The sequence below is a fragment of the Acyrthosiphon pisum genome, chromosome A2 (assembly GCF_005508785.2).
Source record: "Acyrthosiphon pisum isolate AL4f chromosome A2, pea_aphid_22Mar2018_4r6ur, whole genome shotgun sequence".
Lineage (NCBI taxonomy): Eukaryota > Metazoa > Arthropoda > Insecta > Hemiptera > Aphididae > Acyrthosiphon > Acyrthosiphon pisum.
The window spans coordinates 93,092,448-93,119,474 of record NC_042495.1 but is presented as its reverse complement, the minus strand read 5'-3'; the positions used below and the strand labels follow the sequence as shown (position 1 = coordinate 93,119,474).

The following is a 27,027-nucleotide window of genomic DNA, read 5'->3' as shown; positions in this document are numbered from 1 at the left end:
TTAAATTTTCAAGCTTTTTTATCCAACAAATAAAATTTTATTGATATTTTAGAAAAAAAACTTTAAAAAAAAATGGAAAATGAAAATGTCCGTAAAGAGCTCAAAATAAATCAAAATATTTTCAAAATTTTACCGTGTATAGAAAATGCAAATATAAACAACCTGTGAAAATTTCATATATCTACGGTCATTTGTTTTAGAGTTACACCAAAAACCAAAATCGATTTTGTTAAAAATCGATTTTGCGTAAAAATTCCCGTTTTTCCTTAATTTTTCTTTTGTTTTTCACGTCGCTTTTGAAAACTACTGGGAAATTTTTACTTTTGACCCCCAAAGTACCAACTAGATTCACTTTCCAATCATAAAAGTTACTGTTGAAGAGAATGGAAGCAGTTTTACTGTCTTAAAAGGTGATGCCAGACCCAAAAAAAAAAAAAAAAAAAAAAACACACATCATTGTAAAATCAATACATTCATCGTTCCACTCAGAATCTAAAAATGTATCAAATTTAATTTGTATTATTTTTTATTATTGGTATATATAATATTGTATTGTATTTATTTTATTTATTTAACTATTGTACCCATTATTTTATAAATATAATTATTTATATTGTATTGTATTAATTATTAATTTATTTTTAATATTTAAATGAATTGTTGAATTATTTTGTAGATATATTATTATTATTATTATTATTATAACAGAAATAAGTTGACAACTGCAGCAGGTACCAGGTTAAGGTGAAAATTGGTGAGTGGTAGAACCGTTAGGTTTTTTTAAAAATATCTGAACTGACGGAGTCGATACTGGCGGATTCGATAGGTCTCCGTGGCATCATGCTCACAAACGTGTTTAAAAGAATCTGAGGTTTTTCATATTTCTAATAAATTTTACAAGTCATTATTATTTATTGCAGTGATTAACTAATGTCTAATATTAAAAACTTGAAAAGAATTCCATCAATCAGCTTGATTTGGATGCAGAACTTCCTGCAGGAGGAAATAATTCATTACTTTTTTGACATTATCTGCAATATAAGTAGGTTTTAACAACATTATTTTCAGAACATTTAAAAAATATATGACTACCATAGAGCCAAGTATTTCCAAGTATTTTCGACTTCTGTGTCTAGAACTTTTTTAAATTCTAATCTATAAAATGTTTTTATATCAAAAATTGTTTGTGAATTTGAATTTGAATCCAATCTATTGGGTATCAATCGTCTTCTATGAACTCGTTCAATCACTAATCCTAATGCACAGTATCGTATGAACACAATAAAATCTACAAGACTACAGCAATGACTCGAAACCGTAATAATATTTAAAATTCACAATTTGTTTTAAAAATGATTTGTCTGTATCAATAATCTACAAGATTATATAGGTATTAGTATAGGTACTTAACCATTATATTTTTTCTGCTTATACATTGCCGAAAAATTTACATCAAAAAATCTAGTGGGGGTACCATACCCCCCCCCCCCCCACACACACACACACACCATTCATTCCGGCCCTGCCACTGAATATAATACGACACGTCGTAGCCGCAATAAAAAATAAACATTAACGAATTACAAATAAAACTTTGTAATTAGTATTTCATTTTAATGACGAGTATTAAACATAATTAATTATTTATACCTATTGTTAATTTAATATTTCTTTTTCAAATATTTTAAAATAAAATACTGCAGACATCATTAAAATTGATATCATATTCTGCCGTTTTATAATACAGTCTCGCTACGATACGATACCACAAGGCATAAACCATTAATTATGTAAATACTTTAGTCTAGTACAGTGGTCGGCAACCTTTTTACCTACACGGGCCATAATTTGTTTCAGTTTTTTTATGGAGGGCCGCATACAAAATTAAAATATTAAAAAATATAATTTTAACATATAATACTAATATATTTACAGATAGCAACAAACATATTATGAGTTTAACATTGCGGTTGTCCTTATTAACTAATTTTTAATTAAATACATTAGTAGAGAAAATTTAAAAGTTTAAAAATAATTATTAATTATTTCTTGAATGCATTTTAGTATACAAATACCTATAATAATATTAAGTTACTAGTGTGATTTTTGAGGTTGAATTTTTCCCGCCAATTCGTTTATATCCGCTTTTATATTGGTTGTTGATATCCTTAAAACAGCATTCAAGTGTTCATCGCTTAATCGTGAACAATATTTATTTTTTCGAAATTTAATTATTGAAAATGTCTGCTCCCAAATATATGTGCTACCGAAAGCATAGATAAAAGATTAATACCGAAAGCAGTAATCATTTTTTTAGCAAAACTTTTAATGCCTTTAAAATCTATTTCAGAAAGACTTGAATAAAATATTTTTAGGTCATTACTTCCTTTAAAAGCATTTTTAAGAATATCGTTGTTTTGCAATTCTATGACTTCCATCTGTAAATTAGATTCAACATCGTCAATGTCGACAGAAAAAGGGTTTTGAAACAATTTGATTTTATTTTCTTGTACGTAAAAATCAGAAAATCAGAAATTTGAACTTCACTTTAGAATGTTTCGAAACGAACTGCACTTAGGCCATAAGTCATAACCTGATACGTATTTGCGGTAATCGACGATATATACATTATATACGATTCGATTACGTTCTCGATCATAGCTTATCTCGCATTGTTATACAATAGTCATGATTAAATATTATTTATATATTTTATAACAATTTAAGCTACAAAATTAAAATTTTAAACACCATGAATTATAATTGGAGGGCCGCATGCGGCCCGCGGGTTGCCGGTGCATGGTCTAATATAATAGTGCCACACAGCTAAAATATTATGGTGATCTATTTTATCTTATTTTTATAAGTTATCTATTTTATAAAATATAATATACAAATATAATTAGTCATATTAATAAAATGATATCAAATTAATTTGGAAAAATATTTATTTTCGTATATAAGTATTAAAGTACACAACAAAGTTCAACAATGTTCAATATACCAATGTCCATATTTTATACAGGATGATTCACCAAGCAGTAAGCATGTGGCTCGCCCCCATTCTTCTTCAATAACACAGTTATTCAAAATTTGATTTTTTGAATTTTTAAATATACTTTAAGACCATATTTTCAAACTCAAGATTTTTTGTACTACTTATAGAATGTCCTGTGGAGATACAACCTTCTGTTTATCAAATTGAACATCCTTTTTAGACAGTAAATTATACAGTGAATATTTTTCCTGACATTTTTGATGTAGGTAGGTAGGTATCAGAATCAAAATTCGAATGGGTAGTTTTTGAGTTATTCAACTTTGTGTTCTAAGGACCATGGTAATACATTTATAAGATATGGGGCCTATGCATAGGTGATTTGACCATGGTGATTTGAAAATTGTAGTTATTACAATTTGTAAAAATGGGCCATAAAAAATATAATAAATACTAGATCCAGTTTTATATTTATGTAAAACCATTTTTAAGAACTATTATAGTATTATCCTTAATACAAACATTTTAATAATTAAGAAGCTACTCATTCAAATTTGGATTAGGTACCTATATAGATACATAAACATTTTCAAAAAAATCATCCACTTCATATTTTACATTAAAAAAGAGGGGTTCTCATATGAAAAATAGAAGTTTGTATTACCACAGGACATTCCTTAAGTAATACAAAAAAGTGGATAGTGGATCGTGTATACCGTTGACGAATTTCTAATTTCCTGTTTCTAGATTATATTATATTATTATTTTCTATTATATTTAAATTTTAAATTATCAAATTATTCTGATGATAATAATAATGTTTTCAAATTTAAAAAGTGATACTAATGTTTAGCATGGAGGAAAAACAGCGAACAGTGTTCATGACAGTGTTCACGAATCACGGCACGTGTAATGTCTACGGTATTGTCTTCCATGACGGTGTACCGTAATTTGTAGGTTACGTTATCTCCTCCCGTTTCCCGAAGTTGTTGTCTCTTTTGAGTTTTCTTACTTCTCTTTAGAAATCATTATTTTTGCACGGCGTATCCTTTGGGTTTACGTCGTTTGCTTGTGATTTTTCGTATTAATAATGGTAAGTAATCGAAATTATTCGTACCTAAGTATATTTGTTTCAATTTATTACGTTTTGCGTTTTACACTTTCGTGGATTCGACCGGATAAAATTGCTAACCACTCGCTTCACTTAGACGCTGTCCGTCCACTCGGACATTTTATTACCAACGAGACCATTATGTGTGTTAATAATAAAATCGTTCAAACTTTCAGGGTTTCGTTAAAGTTGTTAAAAACAAACAATACTTTAAACGTTATCAAGTCAAATTCAAGAGGCGTCGTGAAGGTAAAACTGACTACTATGCACGCAAACGTTTGATCGTCCAAGACAAGAACAAATATGATACACCCAAGTACCGTTTAATCGTTCGTTTCTCTAACCGAGACATCACATGCCAGGTTCGTATAAATTTATTTTCGATGGTCGTAACATTTTTTCAATAAATATTCTCCGAACACTTAGGTTGCACACTCTCGTATTGAAGGAGACAAAATCGTATGCGCTGCTTACAGCCACGAACTGCCTAAATATGGTATTAAAGTAGGATTAACCAACTATGCTGCAGCGTACTGCACTGGACTTTTAGTCGCTCGCAGGGTAAGTTATTCAAGTTAATTTGTTATACCTTGTTTTAATTCCACGTTTCTATGTTTAGTTATTGAAAAAACTTGGTTTGGACCGTTTGTACGAAGGGTTGAAAGAAGCTAATGGTGAAGAATACTATGTTGAACCTGCCGATGAAGGTCCAAATGCTTTCCGTTGCAATCTAGATGTTGGTTTGATGAAGACCAGCACTGGTGCTAGAGTTTTTGGAGCAATGAAAGGAGCCGTCGATGGAGGTTTTAATATTCCTCACAGGTAATAAAAGATAATATCTGGCTTTTTTATGAATAATTATTAAACCTTATATTTTTTACTATTAGCGTGAAACGATTCCCAGGCTATGATGCTGAAGCTAAAGAATACAGTGCTGAGACTCATCGTAAACACATTTTGGGTTTGCACGTAGCTGAGTACATGCGAAAATTAGAAGAAGAGGATGAAGATTCTTACAATCGTCAGTTCTCTCAGTACATCAAATTAGGAATCGTCGCTGATGATGTAAGTCACTTTATTATTTAGCATGAAGTAATTCAAATTGTTTAGAAATAAAATAAACAATGATATATTGGATTAAAAATAATAAACAATAGGTACCTATATCATTAAGGGTGTTTCTTACAATGTCCAATTAAAGTTAACCGACACTTAACCGGCCGAATTCTGCTGGTAATAAAATCTGTTATCATTTGGTTAGCGTTAACCAAAACTTTACCGGACATTGTAAGAACGGCCCTTAATTTGAAAACTTGAGTTTGAATTTAAAAATTAAGAATTTTAGTAGCAAGTATTAAATATTTTTATCATAATTTACATATTATAAATTATAAATAATCTAATAGGTATTCATTAATATCTTTATACTCTTGCGGTCAATGTAATCCCTGACATTAAGCATACTTTGCAAAATTGCACACGCAACACTGTTTTATAATGCGCAGTGACCACTGACTGTATAGGTTACAACAACTATAGTTAAGGTAGATAACATTCCTTACAATAATTTTTAGAGATAGTCAAAAAAATATCTTTGTTTATAATATTAACCTTTAGACTGCTACATTATACCAATTTCTCTGATGGGAAATTTCCATTCTATATAGAATTTACCTTAACAACAGATTCACTTGGAACCAACTCATTTTTCCTTTCTATGCAGACTAAAATATACAAGTTATTACTAGACTGTTATTTTTTATTTTTCGGAGATGTCTGTCTTATAAGTATTCCATTATAAAGAGGTTTTTAAAAGGTGCTTAAGCAACAGCAGGATATCTGTGGTGTTAGGTATTTTGTGTATATGTTACGGGCAATGTGGAATACTGGGCAAAGTACACTTTGCCCGGTCAATGTGGTCCTGCCCGGGCAATGTGAGCCAAGAATATTATCTAATATCGTTATATAATTTTACTAATACATTTTAAATATTATAGATTCATTATATTATTATGTTGATGGAATGAAAAAAAAAATAATTAACATCATTATGTTATATATTATTTAGCTATTTATTCGTACAAGATTTAGAAGAATGACACTTAGAATTACATAGCCTGTCTGCTTTTTGACACTTTCATTTATTTGTTTTGCAGCCCTGTGTACAAGTACACCGATCATATCCTTGTCCCCCTAAATTAGAAAAGCAGCGGGCTGCTTCTCGCAATGAAATTGAATTACCCGGTACGTCTTTGATCTGTACAAATTTTTCCTTACAAATAGTAAATTGGTTTCTACTGTATAGTTGTTACAGTTTTCCTTCGGTCGTACCGATTTCGTAGAAGATATCTTTCATTGAAATATAGGTACAGTAGAACCTCATTAATCCGGACTAATTGGGGCTCTAGGTTGTCCGAATTAATGAAAGTCCGGATTAAACAAAATAACCAAAAATCGTAAATTATAAACTTATAAAAATGTTATTGCATATTTTATTAAACCATATATTATTATTATATTATTAAAAAAAATAGTAGATACATACATAATTGTGTATTACATACATATAATCATTACATACATAGTATTAAGGCACACTTTTGTTATTCACATTTGACACTGGTTTGAAAAAACTGCTTATCTTTGGTTGTCTTCCTTTCACAGTGATTTCTTTAACGATTAACTCGCGAAGATGCCTTAGATGCTCACAATATGCAGATATGTTATCATCGTTATTATCTTCAACGTATTTGATGACAATGTTTAGATGATCTTTTATTTCACCAAGTTTTGGCTTAGGGTTTACATTATCATCTGCTTCATCCTGATCATATTCATCCGTTTCAGAGTTTTCTGTAGCAGTCACACTTTCAACAATCTCCTCCTCTGTTAAAATATGATAACCTAGATCATATTCATCTGCTTCTAACGGCTGTCCGGACTAATGAGGTCCGGATTAATGAGGTTCTACTGTATTTTGAAATTTTAATAGTGATATAATATATAATTTAATAAATTATTATTACCTGACATAATCACACTGTCTTAGAGGCCAGTATAACAAATTTAACAAATTTGTATAACAAATTTTGTCAAATGATCTTGGTAGACACATATAAATTTATAATCTCCGTCTGGTTGCGCTTGCATATCAATAAGGTCTATTTGATATCTCGAATTCATTTCCGAAGAAATAATTGGTTTAACCACCAATCCTTTTTTAACTGTGCTTCCTTTTCTCTCACATGACTCGCGAAAATTTAAATATGACGTTATTGTTTCTCTGGTTATATTTTTAAATTTTTTATTTATTTCGTACTCCATGAGGTTTCTACCACCGTGCCCAATAGATAAATGTGTGTCATGTAAAATGTTAAATAACTCTTCATTATAAGCATATAATTTTACACAATTACCTTCTGCAGTTATTGGCATAATTAATTTTTCGTCTCCGAGTACAGTCATTACGTCGTATTTCTTCATCAATTTTGAATTAATTTTCTTCTCTAGCTTAAGTTGTTTTAAATAATTGATTATCTCATCATATTTAGATTTACAAATAAAAGTACTGTTAGATTTTTTCTTTTTGATAACTTTTTTCAAATGTTCGTTAAATTTGGATTCCATTTTCAACACACGCGTACAAAATAGTAGGTAACGAAGTATAATATACTAATAGTGTCGTACTGTCGTGTGAAGTACAAAAACTCGACTGGTTAGTGGTTAGTCGAAATATAATTTATTGTTCATATTATATTGTTGACTGATTTTATCAAGACAGCTATAAATTTTATCATTCCGATATGAACATATCACATATGGGAAAACTATGATTCTTAAATAGGCAGTACGATAGATACGAAAAATAGTTATAGTTTATTATAAAATGTCATTGAATTTAATTTATTAGAAAAATACCGTGGTTCACATTGCCCGAGCAGAACCACATTGACCGTAACATATACACGGGTAAATGTTATGACTAGTTCATCTTAGCGACCATTACAATTTCACAAGGTCAGGGGTCAAAAAACTATTGTAATTTATAATGCAGTACCAACTTAAATGTTAATATCAAATATGATATCCAAATTAAGTAATTATCATAACAAATTAACATTATATTAGGGATTTATGACTAAAAATTAGTAATTTTCATATTACATTGTTGTGAGTGGCTACACATAATATTTTGGTATCCCATTAATTGTGACACAGACAATGACCGAGTTATAAATGTTTAAAGGGTAGATGTTACAGGTTTTATAAATCAATAATTTAATACAATTTCTTTATATATAGTTTTTTAATATTTAAAATTGTAATTTTTATTAATTGATCCTGTCAAGTTTCGTTACGTTATAAAATGGTTAACAAGCTTAAACTCTAGGATGGCCTTATTGGATCAATAAATAGTTCCTTTTAAGGTACCTCTAAATATTAAATAAATCATTTTTTGTTTTAGAAAATCACATTTTAAACTTGGCAAGTTAAATTTGAACAGAGCTTTTGTCAAATGTATAAAACCATTATACCTGCCATTGAATAATTAATTCTTCTGAGATTGTATTTATAAATAGACAATAGTTTATATGCCTACCAGTTTCCCTCTGAGCTTTATTAATGCCTAATAAAAATTGATTAATGTGGAATCTATAAACAGGGCCGGATTTAGTGTTGTGAGGGCCCCAGGATCTATTTAGAATTGACAAACTTAGGGCAAAAGGTACTTATTTTCTGGGGACCACTTATTTATTTTTATTTATTCTTCAAGAAGATAATGGGACCCACTGAAGATGTCTTCATGTTGGGGGCCCATGAGTTCACTATTTGAAATATAAATTCATTAAATAGTTCAAATAAATGAAATAATTACAATTTGTAATATACATTTCTCACATAACTATAGTGTTATGTAAAAAATAGTTTAGTTAAATAATACAATATAATATGGTAATATAAAGCTAAAATTAACAATAATTACTAAAGTCTTACAACTAATAATGATAAATAATGCAGTAATCCTATACGTTTGTTGTGAGCAGAGACCGGAATTGTATGCATTTGCATGTTCATACTGAGTGTATGCACTTATACGAGGGTTTAAAATGTTGCCGATTCAGACCTAACTGATTCCATAGACCAAATTTAATTTTACACATTTTATGTGGTCATTCCATTTAAGATAATAACACATTTCTATACTTAAATATTTACAGTTTTTGCCTATTTTTACGAAGGTTTGTCATGTATATACATTTTGATTTAAACTGTGATTCTAATGTGTACATAGATTTGTTTTATTTAGTTGATTCGAATTAGCTATATAGTGTAGTAACTGGTAAAATGTAGGTATCTTCTGAGTTAAGGGATAAATTATTTTCACATAGCCATTTTTGTATTTTACTCATGTCGGACTGAACACTGGCAAATACTTCATCCCAGGATTGGCCTTCAACAAAAAGTACTTTATCATCTGCGTGGCCTACTAGTTTTCCGTGTGTATTCGAGTAATGAATTTGGTTTATGTGTATATTTAACAGTGTAGGTGATAAAGTTATCTCTTAAGGTACACTACATAATTGAAATTTATTCGCTTAATTTATTGTTTATTCAAACGTGTTGTTTTCTATTTTTTAAATATGAACTTAATAAATTCTGAGCCGTTCCATTGATACCAAATGTGTTAATACTTAATGATTTATTTAGTATCAAATGCTTTTGCTAGATCCAAGTAAACACTTGCCCCTTTTTTTTTTTTTTTTTTTGAAAAAATTATAAATATATCTTGATACTGTTGCAATTGCTTGTTTAGTACTTAACCGGTAACCTAACCGAATCGGGTACATGATAGAAGATTATTACTTTCAAGGTAATGGACTAATTCTTTTTTAATAATTTTTTCAAAAGATGAATGTACATTTAATTTGTGCATTTTTACTGAAATTCTATATAATCCTGGAGAAGAATTATCTTTTGAAGCCTTTATTGCTTTTATAATTTCTTCATCATTAATTACATGTCTGTAGTATTTCAGGTTAGTTGTTCATTCTATGTTATGTATGTTTTGTCTTGTAAATTTTATTTGGTTAAACATGTTTTGCGCTGCATTTGTAATGTACTCATTAAAATAATTTAAAATTTATTTTTATTTATTTATTTGTGGAGTGCAGTTTTTTGCCAAATTTGTTATTAAATAGTTTGAAGAAAAGAATTTGTTTTAGAACGGTTTGTTGCGTTTTTAATAATTTATCAGTTTAATTTCGAATCATTTTGGCTTTTTCTTGTTCAGATTTATAAAATTTAGTTTTAGTTTCTTTTATCGTGTTAGTTTACGTATTCTCATATTTTAAATAGCACTATTTTTAGTAAATTTTTCGTTTAATGCTCTTTTAAAACCAAATGTAATTAATCTCTACAACAAATTTATATTATGATTGCAATTGTTGCCCAAGGCTTAAATGTTTTATTTTATGGTTATTTTTTTTTTCTGAAGAACAATTATTTTCTTCATTTTTTATAATTTCAATAAATTTATTCGCCACAGAATTTACATTAGAGTTGTTCACTACTGATGGCAAATCATAGTTCTTTAATAAACTTGATAGTTTTGAGTAATCAACATGTTTTATGCTTTTTGGATTTGAAAGTTTGTTCCTGTTGAAGACTAGGTTGCTTATATTGGTAACTATTGAGTAATGATCAGTTAAAGAAGTATGGGCAACAAACGTTTAAACATTTTTGATGTTTTCATGATCTAAACAAGATCCTCCTATTTCTTTAGTTCTAGTTACACAGTTAAAGAGACTAATAAAGCCATATTAATTTATTAAATTGAGATATTTGTTTCGATCTGTACCATTATTGATTATATCATATTTAAGTTACCTTTTATTATTAATTGAATCTTGTATGGGGCCTGCCCCTTCCCTAAATCTGGCCCTGTCTATCTTATATATATATAATGTGATTGTATAAAATATCGGGTATAAATCTAGTTTAGCATCCCCTCAATTTTTTTATTTTATGAAACCAATGTAATTTGGCGAGCTTAGAACAATGGTGCAAAAATAAATTTTCGGATATGATTAATTTTAAAGTTATAGACTTGCGAAGTTCACAATTTTTGGTGTTTTACTCATGCGCTCAACGCTTCGTTTTCATTTTCTGAGCGAGCAACCCCGCTTGGAGACTCATTGCAACAAAAATGCATTTTTTTTAACCCTTGGGTAGGTGTTGCATAACTAATCGAGGGATATTTTCGTTTTTAATTGTCTGAGCGATCGAGTGACGCCGTTTGGTGACTGTGCAACAAATTCATACGGTTCTTAACTTTTGAAATAAAACTCGTTGAAATACATATGTTTCCGAGAAAAATAATTTAAAAGTTTGTTATAAGAACGTTAAAATAGAGCATGACGAGCATGCATAAAACACCGAAAATTGTAAACTTTGCAAGTCTATAACTTAAAAACTATCATTTCCGAAAATTTATTTTTGCACCATCGTTCTAAGCTTGTCAAAATACATAGGTTTCAAAAAAAAAAAATCGAAATTTCGAGGGACTGCTAAGCTAGATTTGTTCCACGGTTTATAATTTTGTGTTAAAACATCCATGTCAATTAAAAAAAAAAAAAAGCTTCACAATTCCAAAATTTTGATACGTATTTTAAATAAAAATATATATTAACCATACAGCTCAGGGGAAGGGATTAATTTAATCAAAAGCCATTAATACATTTAAATGCATTATTATTGTAAATTAAGGTATCCTTTTTAAGCGCCCTACATGTTGCAAAATGAAAACATTGTTTTTTATTAAGAATTTTTTTATTTTCTTCAAAATTCTGATAATTCACAAATTATATTATTTTATAGTTGGAAAATATGTACAAGAAAGCTCATGAAAATATCAGGAGTGACCCGAAACGAGATAGGAAGCCGAAGAAGGAAGTTTCAAAGGAACCTAAACGCTGGAACGCTAAGAAATTAACCAATGCTGAGCGCAAACAACGTGTTGTAGATGCCAAAGCTGCGTATCTTAAAGAGTTACAAGGCGAAGAGATGGAATCCTAAACCGTTTTATGTGCTGAGTGTGTTATTTCAATAAAACATATAAAACTTATTAAAAGTTTTTTTAATCAATATTCCACATTTTCCTCAATGAAGTAATCAATAGTCTGTGTGGTTTAGAATATAATGATTTTTGAGAAACAAAGTTTTAGCATTGACAGTATACCTACTCTTAACACATGTATAAAAAAAACTAAATAAAAACGCGTAATTGATCTCTAATAAATTGGTGGAGTAGTGCTGTCACTTTGACTGTAGTGGCCCATATATAACTAAAAATTATGAAAGCACATAACCCGTGACTTTCTTGATCCGTTAATACCTCTTTTTACAATTTGGTTTTTTCATTAGACCTTTAAACTTAAATATTTACACTGTTTAAATGAGAGAGTGGGGACAGAGTGGCAAAGCGGAATAAGGCGTCGGTTACGACGCATACCGTTCCTGGTGTGAACCTCGGTCTTGGACGTCACTTCATTCGGGGAGTCACGGTGTCTGGAGAGAGAGGCCCCCATCCCCCATTTGCACATGGCGGATGCCTACAAGTGCCCACTTGAAAATTCTGCCTAACTAAATCTACTGTACTCTCCCCTAAAGTTCAAAATCACCCAATTTGACCCGGGTTCAAGTCAAAACTGACTACTATGCACACAAACGTTTGATCGTCCGAGAAAAAAAACAGATGATCCACCCAAGTACCATTTAATCATTCGTTTCTGTAATTGAGACATTACATGCTGGGTTTTTAAACATTTATTTTTGATGGTTGTAACATTTTTTCAATCAATGTTCCCTGTTGCACACTTGCATTAATGGAGGCAAAATAGTAAGCGCTGACTGCACTCACAAATTGACTACATACGGTATAAAAGTAGGATTAACCAAATATGCTGCAACTTATTGCGCTGTACTTTTAGTCGGCCACATGGTAAGTTATTCAAGTTAATTTGTAATATCTTGTTTTAATTCCACGTTTCTATGTTTAGTTATTGAAAAAACTTGGTTTGGACCATTGTATGAAGGATTAAAAGAAGCTAATGGTGAAGAATACTATGTAGAACCTGCTGATGAAGATCCAAATGCTTTCTGTTGCAATCTAGATGTTGTTGCTGGTGCTTGAGTTTTTGGAGCAGTGAAAGGAGCCTTAGATGGAGGTTTCAAAATTCATCACAGGTAATAAAAAATATCTCGCTTTTGTATAATCAATTTTAAAGCAATATATTTTTTATTATTAGGGTGAAAAGATTCCTAGACTATGATGCAGTACTAGGTTTATGGAGCAATGAAAGAGCCTTAGATGGAGGTTTCAACACTCCTCACAGGTAATAAAAAATATCTCGCTTTTGTATATTCAATTTTTAAGCAATATATTTTTTATTATTAGCATAAAACGATCCCCAGAATATGGTGCTGTACTAGGTTTTTGGAGCAATGAGTGAGCCTTAGATGGAGATTTCAACATTCCTCACAGGTAATAAAAAATATCTCGCTTTTGTATAAACAATTTTAAAGCAATATATTTTTTATTATTAGGGTGAAAAGATTCCCAGACTATGATGTTATGCTAGAGTTTTTGGAGCAATAAAAGGAGTCGTCAATAAAGGTTTAAACACTCCTCACAGGTAATAAAAAATATCTCGCTTTTGTATAATCAATTTTAAAGCAATATATTTTTTATTATTAGGGCGAAACGATTCCCGGGCTATAATGTTGGAAAATATGTACGAGAAAGCTTGTATAATGATCAGGAGTGATCTGAAACAAGATAGGACGCCAAAGATGGAGGTTTCAACATTCCTCACAGGTAATAAAAAATATCTCGCTTTTGTATATTCAATTTTTAAGCAATATATTTTTTATTATTAGGGTGAAAAGATTCCTAGACTATGCTAGAAATTTTGGAGCAATGAAAGGAGTTGTCGATAAAGGTTTCAACATTCCTCACAGGTAATAAAAAATATCTCGCTTTTGTATAAACAATTTTAAAGCAATATATTTTTTATTATTAGGGTGAAAAGAGTCCCAGACTATGATGCTGTACTAAGTTCTTGGAGCAATGAAAGAGCCTTAGATGGAGGTTTCAACATTCCTCACAGGTAATAAAAAATATCTCGCTTTTGTATAAACAATTTTTAAGCAATATATTTTTTATTATTAGAATGAAACAATTCACAGACTATGTAGTATGCTTGACTTTTTGGAGCAGTGAAAGAAGTCGTCAATGAAGGTTTCAACATTCCTCGCAGGTAATAAAAAATATCTCGCTTTTGTATAAACAATGTAAAGCAATATATTTTTTATTATTAGCATAAAACGATTCCCAGAATATGGTACTGTACTAATTTTTTGGAGCAATGAGCGAGCCTTAGATGGAGATTTCAACATTCCTCACAGGTAATAAAAAATATCTCGCTTTTGTATAAACAATTTTAAAGCAATATATTTTTTATTATTAGGGTGAAAAGATTCCCAGACTATGATGCTGTACTAAGTTCTTGGAGCAATGAAAGAGCCTTAGATGGAGGTTTCAACATTCCTCGCAGGTAATAAAAAATATCTCGCTTTTGTATAATCAATTTTAAAGCAATATATTTTTTATTATTAGGGCGAAACGATTCCCGGGCTATAATGTTGGAAAATATATACGAGGAAGCTTGTATAATAATGAGGAGTGAGTGATCTGAAACAAGATAGGACGCCAAAGATGGAGGTTTCAACATTCCTCACAGGTAATAAAAAATATCTCGCTTTTGTATATTCAATTTTTAAGCAATATATTTTTTATTATTAGGGTGAAAAGATTCCTAGACTATGCTAGAAATTTTGGAGCAATGAAAGGAGTCGTCGATAAAGGTTTAAACACTCCTCACAGGTAATAAAAAATATCTCGCTTTTGTATATTCAATTTTTAAGCAATATATTTTTTATTATTAGGGTGAAAAGATTCCTAGACTATGCTAGAAATTTTGGAGCAATGAAAGGAGTCGTGGATAAAGGTTTAAACACTCCTCACAGGTAATAAAAAATATCTCGCTTTTGTATAAACAATTTTAAAGCAATATATTTTTTATTATTAGGGTGAAAAGATTCCCAGACTATGTAGTATGCTTGACTTTTTGGAGCAGTGAAAGAAGTCGTCAATGGAGGTTTCAACATTCCTCGCGGGTAATAAAAAATATCTCGCTTTTGTATAAACAATTTTTAAGCAATATATTTTTTATTATTAGCATAAAACGATTCCCAGAATATGGTACTGTACTAGGTTTTTGGAGCAATGAGTGACCCTTAGATGGAGATTTCAACATTCCTCACAGGTAATAAAAAATATCTCGCTTTTGTATAAACAATGTAAAGCAATATATTTTTTATTATCAGGGTGAAACGATTCCCAGACTTTGATGCTGGAAAATATGTATGAGCAAGCTCATGGAATAATCAGGAGTGACCCTATACGAGATTGGAAGCTGAAGAAGGAGGTTTCAACATTCCTCGTAGGTAATAAAAAATATCTCGCTTTTGTATAAACAATTTTTAAGCAATATATTTTTTATTATTAGCATAAAACGATCCCCAGAATATGATGCTGTACTAAGTTTTTGGAGCAATGAAAGAGCCTTAGATGGAGGTTTCAACATTCCTCACAGGTAATAAAAAATATCTCGCTTTTGTATAAACAATAATTATAAAGCAATATATTTTTTATTATTAGTGTGAAAAGATACCCAGTCTATGATGCTGTACTAAGTTTTTGGAGCAATGAAAGGAGTTGTCGATAAAGGTTTCAACATTCCTCACAGGTAATAAAAAATATCTCGCTTTTGTATAAACAATTTTTAAGCAATATATTTTTTATTATTAGCATAAAACGATCCCCAGAATATGATGCTGTACTAAGTTTTTGGAGCAATGAAAGAGCCTTAGATGGAGGTTTCAACATTCCTCACAGGTAATAAAAAATATCTCGCTTTTGTATAAACAATTTTAAAGCAATATATTTTTTATTATTAGGGTGAAAAGATTCCCAGACTATGATGCTGTACTAAGTTCTTGGAGCAATGAAAGAGCCTTAGATGGAGGTTTCAACATTCCTCACAGGTAATAAAAAATATCTCGCTTTTGTATAAACAATGTAAAGCAATATATTTTTTATTATTAGCATAAAACGATCCCCAGAATATGATGCTGTACTACGTTTTTGGAGCAATGAAAGAGCCTTAGATGGAGGTTTCAACATTCCTCGCAGGTAATAAAAAATATCTCGCTTTTGTATAAACAATTTTTAAGCAATATATTTTTTATTATTAGGGTGAAAAGATTCCCAGACTATGATGCTGGAAAATATGTACGCGGATGCTTGTGGAATAATGAGTGTCCTGATACGAGATAAGAAGCTGAAGAAGGAGGTTTCAAAGGAACTTGTTGTAGATGCCAATGATGCGTATCTTAGGCCCATATGACAATCATAGTTTAAACCTCTGTTAACCCACTGATTTTACTGGCCGTATTCAGTGGTTCAACCTTAGTTTAACGATTGTAATACGGGCACTTAAGGAGTTACAAGGCCAAACAGTTGGAATCCTAAACCGTTTTATGTGCTGAGTCTGTTATTTCAATAAAACTTATTAAACAATTTTTTAATCTTATATTCCACATTTTCCTCAACTAAGTAATCAATAATCTGAGTGGTTTTGAATAAAATTCACACCTACACTCAACACCCTGTTTAAAAAAACTAAATAAAAATAATTGCTTCAAAATATGTCATACAATGTCGAATCTAAGTAAATGGTCTAATGTGTAAAATATATTCAATAGTATAAAATACCCAAATTTAATATAAATATATTAATTATTATTTTAACTGAAAGACGTCTAATTAAGTTTACTTTAATATTACTCACTCCAAAGTTATACTTAAAACTCAGAACATGCTCAAATACGAAATCGATACCTACATCATATGTAGGTATACAATCGATATGTTATGTGGATCCCCATTCACCGGTACATATTCAAATACATACTATTGGTTTATCTTTTTTAATTGAGTCTAAATCAAGTTTTTATTATTATAATCTAACCAATTTATTCCCTCATGTTCTGTAAGTCATTCTATAAGTTCCCGTTTACACACATTGTATACCATCCCTCTATTAATTATATTTCATCATTCATCTCCATTGTTTTCTATTGTTGTCGATAAATAAATATTTCTCTCTTTCAAAAATTCTGATAATCTAATAAATAGTTCCTCATAAGTTGTTTATATTGCCATATTGGAATTTAAAAATTAATTCAACCTACAATAATATTAAAATTTAAATAAATAACTAGGTAATGTCAATATAAATATTTTATAAAATATACAAATTTACTTATTAATATTAGCTAATGGGCTGTCTCTAATTAGAATCTTTTATTCAATATAATGATACACGGAGTGTAACAGAAAGAACCGACTAATGTAATAACTTTTATACTAATGTAATAACTTTTATTATAATCAATAGTAAAAGTACTGTACGTTATACACAACATAAAATACATGTAATATTATAATTATTTTTAATTAAAAAACATACTAAACATTTAATTTTATATTCATATGCGACCCTAAATAATAAGTTGGCTACCCTCAGGTTAAGAAACACTGTTAGAATATGTTATTTAATAATATATTATATTTATAAGTTATAATACTTTTTAAAAGTATTTAATTAAATATTTTATAGGAGTCTGTTTTTACAAAAATTTGATTATCAATATTATAAAAATAACCTATTGTTTTTGTTGAAAGGATTTTGGCCATAATTTAATGTTAATAATTCTCAATCCGTTAGATACTTCCGAGAATAATTTATTGTACCTATTAGGAATTGATATTTTGGAAAAAGTAACAATATAATATACTATGTCTAGGCATAGTTTCACAGAAAATGATTTATAAAATTATTGAATTATACCAAATGAGTTATTACATATTAAGAAGATATCTATAATATTTTTTTTTTTTTTTAACATATATGAGAAGATATACAATCTGTTATATTATTTATAATGAGCATATGAGCGGAATTTACAATGACTGATAGCTTGAGGGGAGTAGCAACCCAGCAGTATCTATAATAGTAATATTATTCTGTATAACTAGTAATAACTAATAAGATATTAGATAATGTTTACAGTATTTTACATCTTTTACAGTTGGTAATATTTTTCTTTAAATAGTTATTTTTTTAAATTTTACTTGTATAAATGTAAAATAATATACAATTTTGAATTTATACTTATGTTAATAAGTGTTATTTATGAAGTATAATTATGCTAAATTATGTGTTGATAGTTATAGTCATAGAAATGCGTTAGATATAGTATTTGTGAAATTGTTAAAATTGTTCAAGTAGTAGGTGCCGGTACCTACCAAACATAATAATTAATGGTATACTGATATCATATAAGTATAATATATTATATAGTATTGCTACAATTTTTTTAAAAAATACTTGTATTTGTATTCAAATACTTGAATTCATAAAATACATTTTTATAATAGTTTTAAAAGTATTTTTAATACTTTTTTAATCAAATACTAATATGAGTATCTTAATACTTTATATAAAGTATTTTTTACAAGACTGCCCCCAAGCTATTATTCAGCATCTCTTGACCACTGACCTCTGTTACGAAACACCAAAAATAATCTAAGAAAAAAACGATTTCTTTATTTTATGTAAGATTTTTTGTATTTGACGTTTTTATGGAGAAAAAGACAGAAAAAGAGGCTTTCCAAAAACAAACAAATTATTTCAAATTGCGGTTTCAATTTCAAAAGGTTCTGTAACATGTGAACGGGGTTTTTCAAGTATGCAACAAATAAAAAAAATAAATAACCCCTCATGGTTTAGTGAGATAAGGACTTATAGTTTATACATCATTTTAGCGCTCTATAATTGCGCTTATATTGTTATACTTCAGTAGTCAGTTGTATAATCATTTGTCAGTATAGACAATATAATATATAAGTCCTTTAATACCTGATTGACCTTCCTAGGAAGGTTTTGTGTTGTGAGCGTAGTCATATTTACGATTGTATCTGTGGATTTACCTTGGTGACAGTGTTATACCTATTCTATGGTTATACGCAGACAAGTACTCACTACACAGTAGGTAGTTAGGGGTGATAGAGAGGGCTTAGGCCTCCCCCCTTTACATGAAATTTTAATGGTTTCCCGCTTAATGACTACAGTCCCTACAAAAAAGTACTTCATTTCATATAGGTATATAATCAAGGTCTGGTAAGTGCGGTTACCGTATTAAAATAATAATCATAAGTTAAGAACTTAAGACCATTCGGTCATCAGTCATCATGATTTATGTTGGTTTCGTGTAAACGACGTCCACGATATGTCAATTGACATTCTTTTACAGCTTTACGTGCGTCGGGGTCGACGGCAACTACAGTCGTCGTGTGAACACAATTTTTTTTCTACATAAATCACACGGTTGGAGACGAATACGCACGTTTTAGCCGATAGTATGATATAATATATATTAAACAATATATAATTATGAGATACGTGTTGTACGTACTATATTCAATATATAAGATAATATTAATAATATAATATATATAATATTATATTGTCGTACGCGGTAACATGGTATGCTAGGTGTGTCGAAATATTTAACAGCTTTAAATTATTCATAATATGTATAAATGTATAATCAATGGTATTATATTTATGTACATGGTGATCTGCCAATGTCTATAATCAGTTTTAATTTGCTTTAGATATAATTTTCGTTGATTTCGAGAAAAAAAAGATATGTTTGACAAGGTTTTTAGTTTTTACAAGAAAAAATCTAATATTTTATATTAGTGATTTTCGGGTATTTCTCACGCAAAGCTCACAACTTGGAATTTGGAATTTTACTCCACTAGCTTTCTGTGAGTTGTGAAAAATGTTATTGTTCAAAATCCGAAATGAAATGTACAAATGTTCAAACCAAAACAAATGCAAAAAGTTTGGTCTGAAAGTAAACAATGAAAGACTTTAGGGGAAAAAAATGTTATAGTGTGAATTTAAAGCGCAATTGGCCCAGGAACTTCAACATATTTAAAAAATAAAATCAGCCTAGGATTGTGATGTAGGGTCATTGGACCCCCCTTCCGTCAAACCGTTCCATCCGGTATACTTGTACCTCCCCCCTAGTGTATACACTTTTATTACAGATTGTACCTATATATAAATATTCTTAATTTGTTCTTTCTAAAATAAAAAAAAGTGAATTTAGTATTTTCTTTATTTTTGCGTTATTATTTTACCGACATGATTTTTTTTCTGAAGTTCCGTTTGTCTATTGTCTTCATACATTACCAGGATTCGTCACGCATATCATTGTAATATAAACAATATTTATATTTTATTTTTTAATGTTACGCAGTGGCGCGTCTACGGCGGATATATGTGGTGTCATAACCCCCCCCCCCCCACACGAGACCATATTTTGTACACGGTACAACATGTATATAATAATATGAATACAATATTGTATACTGAATGTCTATTAAAAATTGTATATCCGTCCCCCTTGAAAAAATCCTAGATCCGCTACTGATTTTACGATGTGCCTATATATATGCTTCCTACACCAGAATACATATTTTTCAAAAAATAAGATTAGGTTTCATAGTTAAAAATACATTTGGGTGAAAACGGTTTTTCTTAATTTTCTATCAGAAACTCAAAAATGTTGTCTGCCGAACAACACTCAAACATAAATAATATTGTACCACCTACATACGCTATACAGCATATTGTATACGATCACCTTGTGGCTTGTAGGTATAATAAGCGCGTGTCTATAATATTATATGTATAAAAAAAAATGTTCATAAATATTTTCATTCGGTGGAGGACCGCGACTGGTCGTCGCGTCGCAGCTGGTAAATTATATTGTTATTATGTCGTGCCCCAGGGTGCGCAAAATATTCGAATCGAGGTCGGCCGATCGAGTGGACGCGTCTCTATCGTTCTCGTCGCTCCAATTGATAGTCCAATAAATCGCATCGTTGTTCGCGAACCCCCACCGCGTGCGGATCCACATGCCGGTGTATCGTCGTCGTCGAATTTTGTATTTATCGGCGAAAATACGGATCGCCATTCGCCGCATCAGTAATTTCAGTATTCAGTTGTGAGTTGTCCAATGTTGCTGCGCGACGTTCGGTCGGTCGTGAGCGTCACTACACGTTCCGACATTCATATGCTAACATATGATATATAATAATATTATACGATCCGAGACAGGAAACGCTTAAAATTGTACGCGTCGTCGTAAGATAATAAATAATAATATAATATATTATTTTATGAAAAAAAAAACCGGCTTGTAGCAGCTTTCGATCTATATTATAATATATTATTATATTTAAATCGTCGCAGGTACGTACCACGTCGTTATATAGTTGTTAAAATTAAAAATATAATATTACTAAAACGTGTCGCCGACGCGGCGGTAGATTTTCGAACCGGGGTCGCGCGCTCCCTCGAACAAAATGGCCGGGTAACGTCGTGCCTCCATATCACCCCCGTGTCGATAACCTCAAAATAAAAAAAATAATAATAATAATAAAAAGGCAGTGCGCGAAAAAGAAAAAGAAAAAAGGGAAAACAACTTAGGGGAAAAAACCGATTTTGCCCGACTCGCGTACGATACTATTTAGGTCGACCGCGAGCGCGGTTGTTTGTTCGATAAAAACGATTTGGTCGCTCAACACCGTTCGCGTTAAGCGGTCATCGTCGTCTCGCATGCGTCCCGCCGTCCCCCGCAGCCGCCTGCAGTGGTGGTGGTGACGACGAGCTGTCGCCTGTCCGTCCGTTCGGTGGTGCCGCTGCCTCGTCCGTGATTCCTGATCGTTAGTGGAAGTGGTGGTGCAGCTCTCCCGGCCCGTGTGAAAACCCGATCCCTTCGTGTTCCGGCGTGGACGATTCAATGGCCGCGTCCACCGTCCCGGCGGCTTCCGTGGCCGCGTTACTGGTAGTGCTACTGCTGGTGGTGCTGCTGCCTCCGCCGCCGGCGGCCGCAGCGTCTGGGCAGCCGCCGGGCCGGTGCGCCAAGTCCGAGCTGAGCGCGTGCTACTGCGGCCGGACGACGTACGACCGACAGGAACTGTACGCCGTTAACTGCACGGGAACGGGGCTGAACATGCAACAGAGCATCGAAGTGTTCCTGAACCTTCCTAGCGAGACCGAGGTAAGTGATCAGCTATCGCTTGCAGTCCGTAGGCGGCATTTAGTGGTTCAGAAATTAGATATTTTAAAAATGGCAATGCAGATTTCAAAAACTGACATCGGTAAAACAAAAATTTCTTTGGAATTTAGCATATAGGTTAGGTAGGTACCACCTACGTTCATGAACCATTCATTTTTCTTTTGCCACCTCACCCTGTTTTCTGTTATTGGGAGGGGCCACAGTATTGTTTAGCCCCCTTACATCAGTGAGGCAATTTCACCCGCATGACCCTCCCTTCACCCCAATTAAAGGCCTATAACTTGGACCGTCGATGGGTAGTTATAATATTTTATATTAGTGCTCGTATTAGTGTGATTAGCTTATGGTAAACAAAGACCCGCTTTTCCGGTGCTTTGTCGCAATACCTGTACCAAATCTTGTGTCTCTGATCGCAGGTGCTGATATTCACCGGCAACAAAATGCCCGAACTGCCAACAAACATATTTGGCGTCAACAGCACCGTGGACAAACTTCGATTCCTGGACATGTCCGACAACGGAATAAAAGAGATCAAAGGAAAGAGTTATCATCACGTTTCAAACGTCGAAAGGCTGATACTCAACAACAACGAAATCGGGTTGAATGGCATTGGGATACATCATCCTAGGTAAGTTTCAAACATTATTCTTTTTGTTTATATCCAAATACATATTACCTAAGGTAAAATAAATTTCATAATTTAATTTACGTCATAGTGATAATGACCTTTTGTTTTTAATTCAATCAATAACTCTTGTTAAAATAAAATGTATATTAACATAAATCTGTTAGCTTAAACTCTGGGATATGATAGAACATTGTTGCCATTACTAATATTAAAAATATTTTCAAATTTAAACTTTAATTTATTTTTTTTTTAACAATTAGAGTGTTATAATAGGTGGTTTAGTGTTATTCATCTCTAATGAATATTAAGTAAGCTATTATATAAATTTGTGAGGTCACTATCTTGGTATTCATTTGAAATAATAATTACTCACTAGTGTGTGATCTCATCGTGTTGTTTGCTTGCCACACCTAGTAGGACCACCTACTGATTGAATTATTCAGCAGCGAAATGTCTATATAAGGATTGATTTATGCATTTATTTTAAATTATGTCTCTGTACCTATGTAATTTAAGTAAAAAATAAAAAAATGATATGCCTTTTTTTCTTTAATTTACATAAAATCAATTTAATTTAACAAAATATGCATTTATTTTAATATTTAGTCTATAATGCTGATAGAAATTTCATTATTTTTAATAGTTCCTCCCAGCTCCTGCCTATAATATAACATAATTATAAAATACCTCTATTTATATTGTACATTGTATACCTACCCATTTTAAATATTATTTTAAGTTTATTTTTTTTTTTTTTTTAACAACATTGAATTTTATTTTATAGAGTATTTTCAAACTTTGAAAGTTTGATAGAACTACATCTCACTAATGCTTTTGCTGATGAAGGTGTTGTGAACATAACTGCCGACTTGCATGAAGTATTCGTTTACAGTAATTTAAGTCGCTTGGCCAAACTTCATCTTGAACAGAATAAGATGAGTGTCATATTAGAACCTGATGTTTTCTGCTCATTGCCTCGTCTTCTCGACTTGCATCTCAGCAACAACCAACTTACAGGAATTGATTTTAATATAAAGTGTATGCCACATTTGCGTTTCATTGACTTAGAAGGTAATCTTATACGTGGACTCTCTGAAGAACAATTCTCCGCCTTAGATGGTGTCCAGAAAAATAGATCTTTGGCCATCGACTTGTCCAATAACCCATTTTCGTGTGGCTGTAACATTGAAAACCTATATAGTTGGTTGCGTACCACTAAGGTAAGTGTTCGCAACACTGATTCTATAAGATGTAGCCAAGATTTGCCAAAAAATCCTCTTGACCCATATGCTGCTTATCGCAACGATTGTCCAACTCCAATACGCACCACATTAATTGATGGTGGTCATGGGGGACACAAATTGGTAATGCTGTTTGTGTTTTGTGCTGTAGTTGCATTTTTAGGTGTTGTAGTATATGTATCTAGATTTGGATTGAAACGATTGAGACCTGAATTTAATACTTCTTCGAGAAAGATACACTACACAACTATTGGAAAATGTGAAGAACAAGAAATACATGTATGATAATATGACAAATGATTAATGGTGTTAACAGTATGGCATGTGGAAATTCCGACTCATGCTTTAGGGAAAGACTGATAATCGTTTTTTTTTTTTTTTAAATCAATTTAATTAAATAATTTAAAGAGTATATTTATGAATTGTTACTCTTTTGTATAGTTATGTTACAAAGATTTTGAATGAACAATTTTAAAAGAAAACATTTTAATTTTTGATTGATGCAAGTTTTTTATTATTTTTATTAACGACATTAAAAAAATGACTGTTATTTAACATTTAATATTTATTATTTTTTTAAATGATTTTTATTGTCGATTTGTCATATATATATTGTTGATCTCTAATATCTCTTGTTCCTTTGAAGTATCTCTATTTGTAGGGTGAAAGTATGGCCAGTCGGACTTTCCACATCTGTTAATACCTACTCCCCTTAGTAGCTAAATAAAACATGTCGCTTTGTGTTCATTCACGTCATGTATCTGTTATAAAGGAAACTTAAAGTTGACTTTACCTAGTATCTGATTAAGTATTATGAATTTTGAAAAATCCTAGTGAGATGTTACAAAAATACACCGTCCCAATTTGTTTTTATTTTTTGTTGCTAAGTGTTAACATTATATAATTTTTAAATGAATGAGCTTTTACATATGTATTTATGTACTTACAAAATTACGCTAGTTATTTTTGACTAGCGCATGTTTTCAACACACTATTTTAGCCCATTTTTTCCTAATTTTAAATTATTTATTACTTTCTTGATATTAAAATTTAGAACATATTTGAGTTTAAGACGTTTTGACAAATTGTGTCATAACGTATAGTAATCATAGGCGCAACTAGACCTACATTTTTTGGGGTGCTAATATAATAGATATTGGATTAGTGTTCACTGAACATTATAGAAAGCCATTTAATATCTAACTAAAATTATAAAATAAAAACAAAGAATAGGGTTAAATCATTTTGTGGTGCTGAAGTTGTCCTAGCATCCCCCTAGTTGCGCATATGTTCACATTTCTTGTCACCGATATTATTATGTAACATTTATGTAGAATACCTTTGTTATTTTATTATCTGTACTAACTTATGCCTTATGGATATTGTATTCTTGTTAGACAATCAAGAAACTCGAGATGAACACCAATGGCTTTTTCACAATATATTTGCTATAATAATGATTAATATTTATTTTACATTTGTGGTAAACCATAATTTTAATATACATTATTACATTAAACAATGTACTCAAATTTCGTCTTATGTTACATCTATAAACATTCTCAAGTTTCTTGAATTACAATATTTCTTGTGATTTATGTTATATGTACATATAAATGCTTAGGATATTTAACTTATTTTTAGAAGTATACATTACACGTAATAATTTATTTATCTAAACTTGGCTAAAATTTAATTCTTAATTATATGCAATTTACAGTGTACATTTTTATACCATTGTTAAAACTTGTTTCTTATAGATTTAAGTATAGCAAAGTAAATACTTCACATTTCTCATTACTCTTCACTTGTAATCATAACTTATACTTAACTGCTTATTAAATACTTAGGCAATTGTTGACAATCCAAAGTTGCATATCTTGGATTCTAATGTTATCGTAATAATAATAATTAACATCACACTGTAAACAAACCTCAATTAAAAACTTAAAAAAAACAACAAAATAATGTTTAGGCAGCTTTTACTTGTCTCGTATTACATGATTGTTATAAAGGTAACGTCGTCGGAATATTAAAAATGTTTCATAAAAAATGAAAAAAGAAAAAAAAATTGTTAATTGTACTTAACAAATTTGTTGATGTTTTGTTTTGAATCTCGGATTTTATAACGTTGTTTATAATGTGTATATATTATGATGAGTTGTGAAGACGCACTTAACACTTTGCGCTCCGTTGTCAGTTAAACGTTTTCTAATAACACCGTTTTAGCTAAGTAAATAGAAGACTTAAAAACACGTCGTGTAACGTATGATTTTTGCTGGCTATTTATCGTACGTGCAGCCAACGTATTTCTATTTTGCAGTGCAAATCCAAGTACGCGTTTATTGTTACTATTATTATATTATTAAATTGGAGCGCAAAGAGTTGAAACGTTTTTTTTTTTATTATTATTATTATAAAATATTATATAAAAGAAAAAACGAATAATAAAAAAAATATATATGTAATAACGCCTTTTTAGTTTTTAAATTAAAGAAAGCCGTTTTAAGAATTATATATTATATATATTTATATAATATATTATATTGATTTTTGCCACAAAAAAAAGAAAATGTATTTTATAATTGATAATTTTTTATTCAGTGCACCGAGGGACGCGCCCGTCGTAGAATCCTATATTTTGTAGACCTAACCCTAACCCTTAAAGTAACGTTGAGTGTTAAACATTTCATCGCCACCGTCGTCT

The 27,027-nt window shown here is 30.7% G+C and overlaps 2 protein-coding genes and 1 non-coding gene across 14 annotated transcripts; all 3 read left to right on the top strand.

The window, feature by feature from the left end:
• Positions 1-3,995: 3,995 nt before the first annotated feature.
• Positions 3,996-12,231, top strand: LOC100162441 (60S ribosomal protein L5). Its single transcript, NM_001326640.1, is given in 6 exon segments — positions 3,996-4,088; positions 4,283-4,468; positions 4,533-4,667; positions 4,726-4,928; positions 4,994-5,171; positions 11,985-12,231. Coding segments are annotated over 6 exon segments (903 nt in total). The 5' UTR covers positions 3,996-4,085; the 3' UTR covers positions 12,183-12,231.
• A 16-nt stretch (positions 12,232-12,247) lies between these two features.
• LOC100574970 lies at positions 12,248-16,817 on the top strand. 12 transcript variants are annotated; one of them, XR_003839690.1, is made up of 18 exons: positions 12,274-13,352; positions 13,415-13,501; positions 13,564-13,650; positions 13,713-13,801; positions 13,864-13,983; positions 14,046-14,126; positions 14,189-14,275; positions 14,487-14,573; positions 14,636-14,722; positions 14,971-15,051; positions 15,114-15,194; positions 15,257-15,344; positions 15,675-15,823; positions 16,039-16,125; positions 16,188-16,274; positions 16,336-16,422; positions 16,485-16,568; positions 16,615-16,814. It is a non-coding gene; the product is annotated as an uncharacterized LOC100574970 (transcript). The 12 variants fall into 12 exon arrangements; XR_003839696.1 differs by lacking the exon at positions 16,039-16,125 and having other exon boundaries at positions 16,485-16,814; XR_003839697.1 differs by lacking the exon at positions 16,188-16,274 and having other exon boundaries at positions 16,485-16,814.
• A 4,361-nt stretch (positions 16,818-21,178) lies between these two features.
• On the top strand, positions 21,179-26,289 carry LOC100160333 (trophoblast glycoprotein). Its single transcript, XM_001952015.5, has 3 exons — positions 21,179-22,433; positions 22,868-23,079; positions 23,864-26,289. The coding sequence occupies exons 1-3, from the start codon at positions 22,173-22,175 to the stop codon at positions 24,603-24,605; spliced, it is 1,215 nt and encodes a 404-aa protein (XP_001952050.1). The 5' UTR covers positions 21,179-22,172; the 3' UTR covers positions 24,606-26,289.
• Positions 26,290-27,027: the final 738 nt, after the last annotated feature.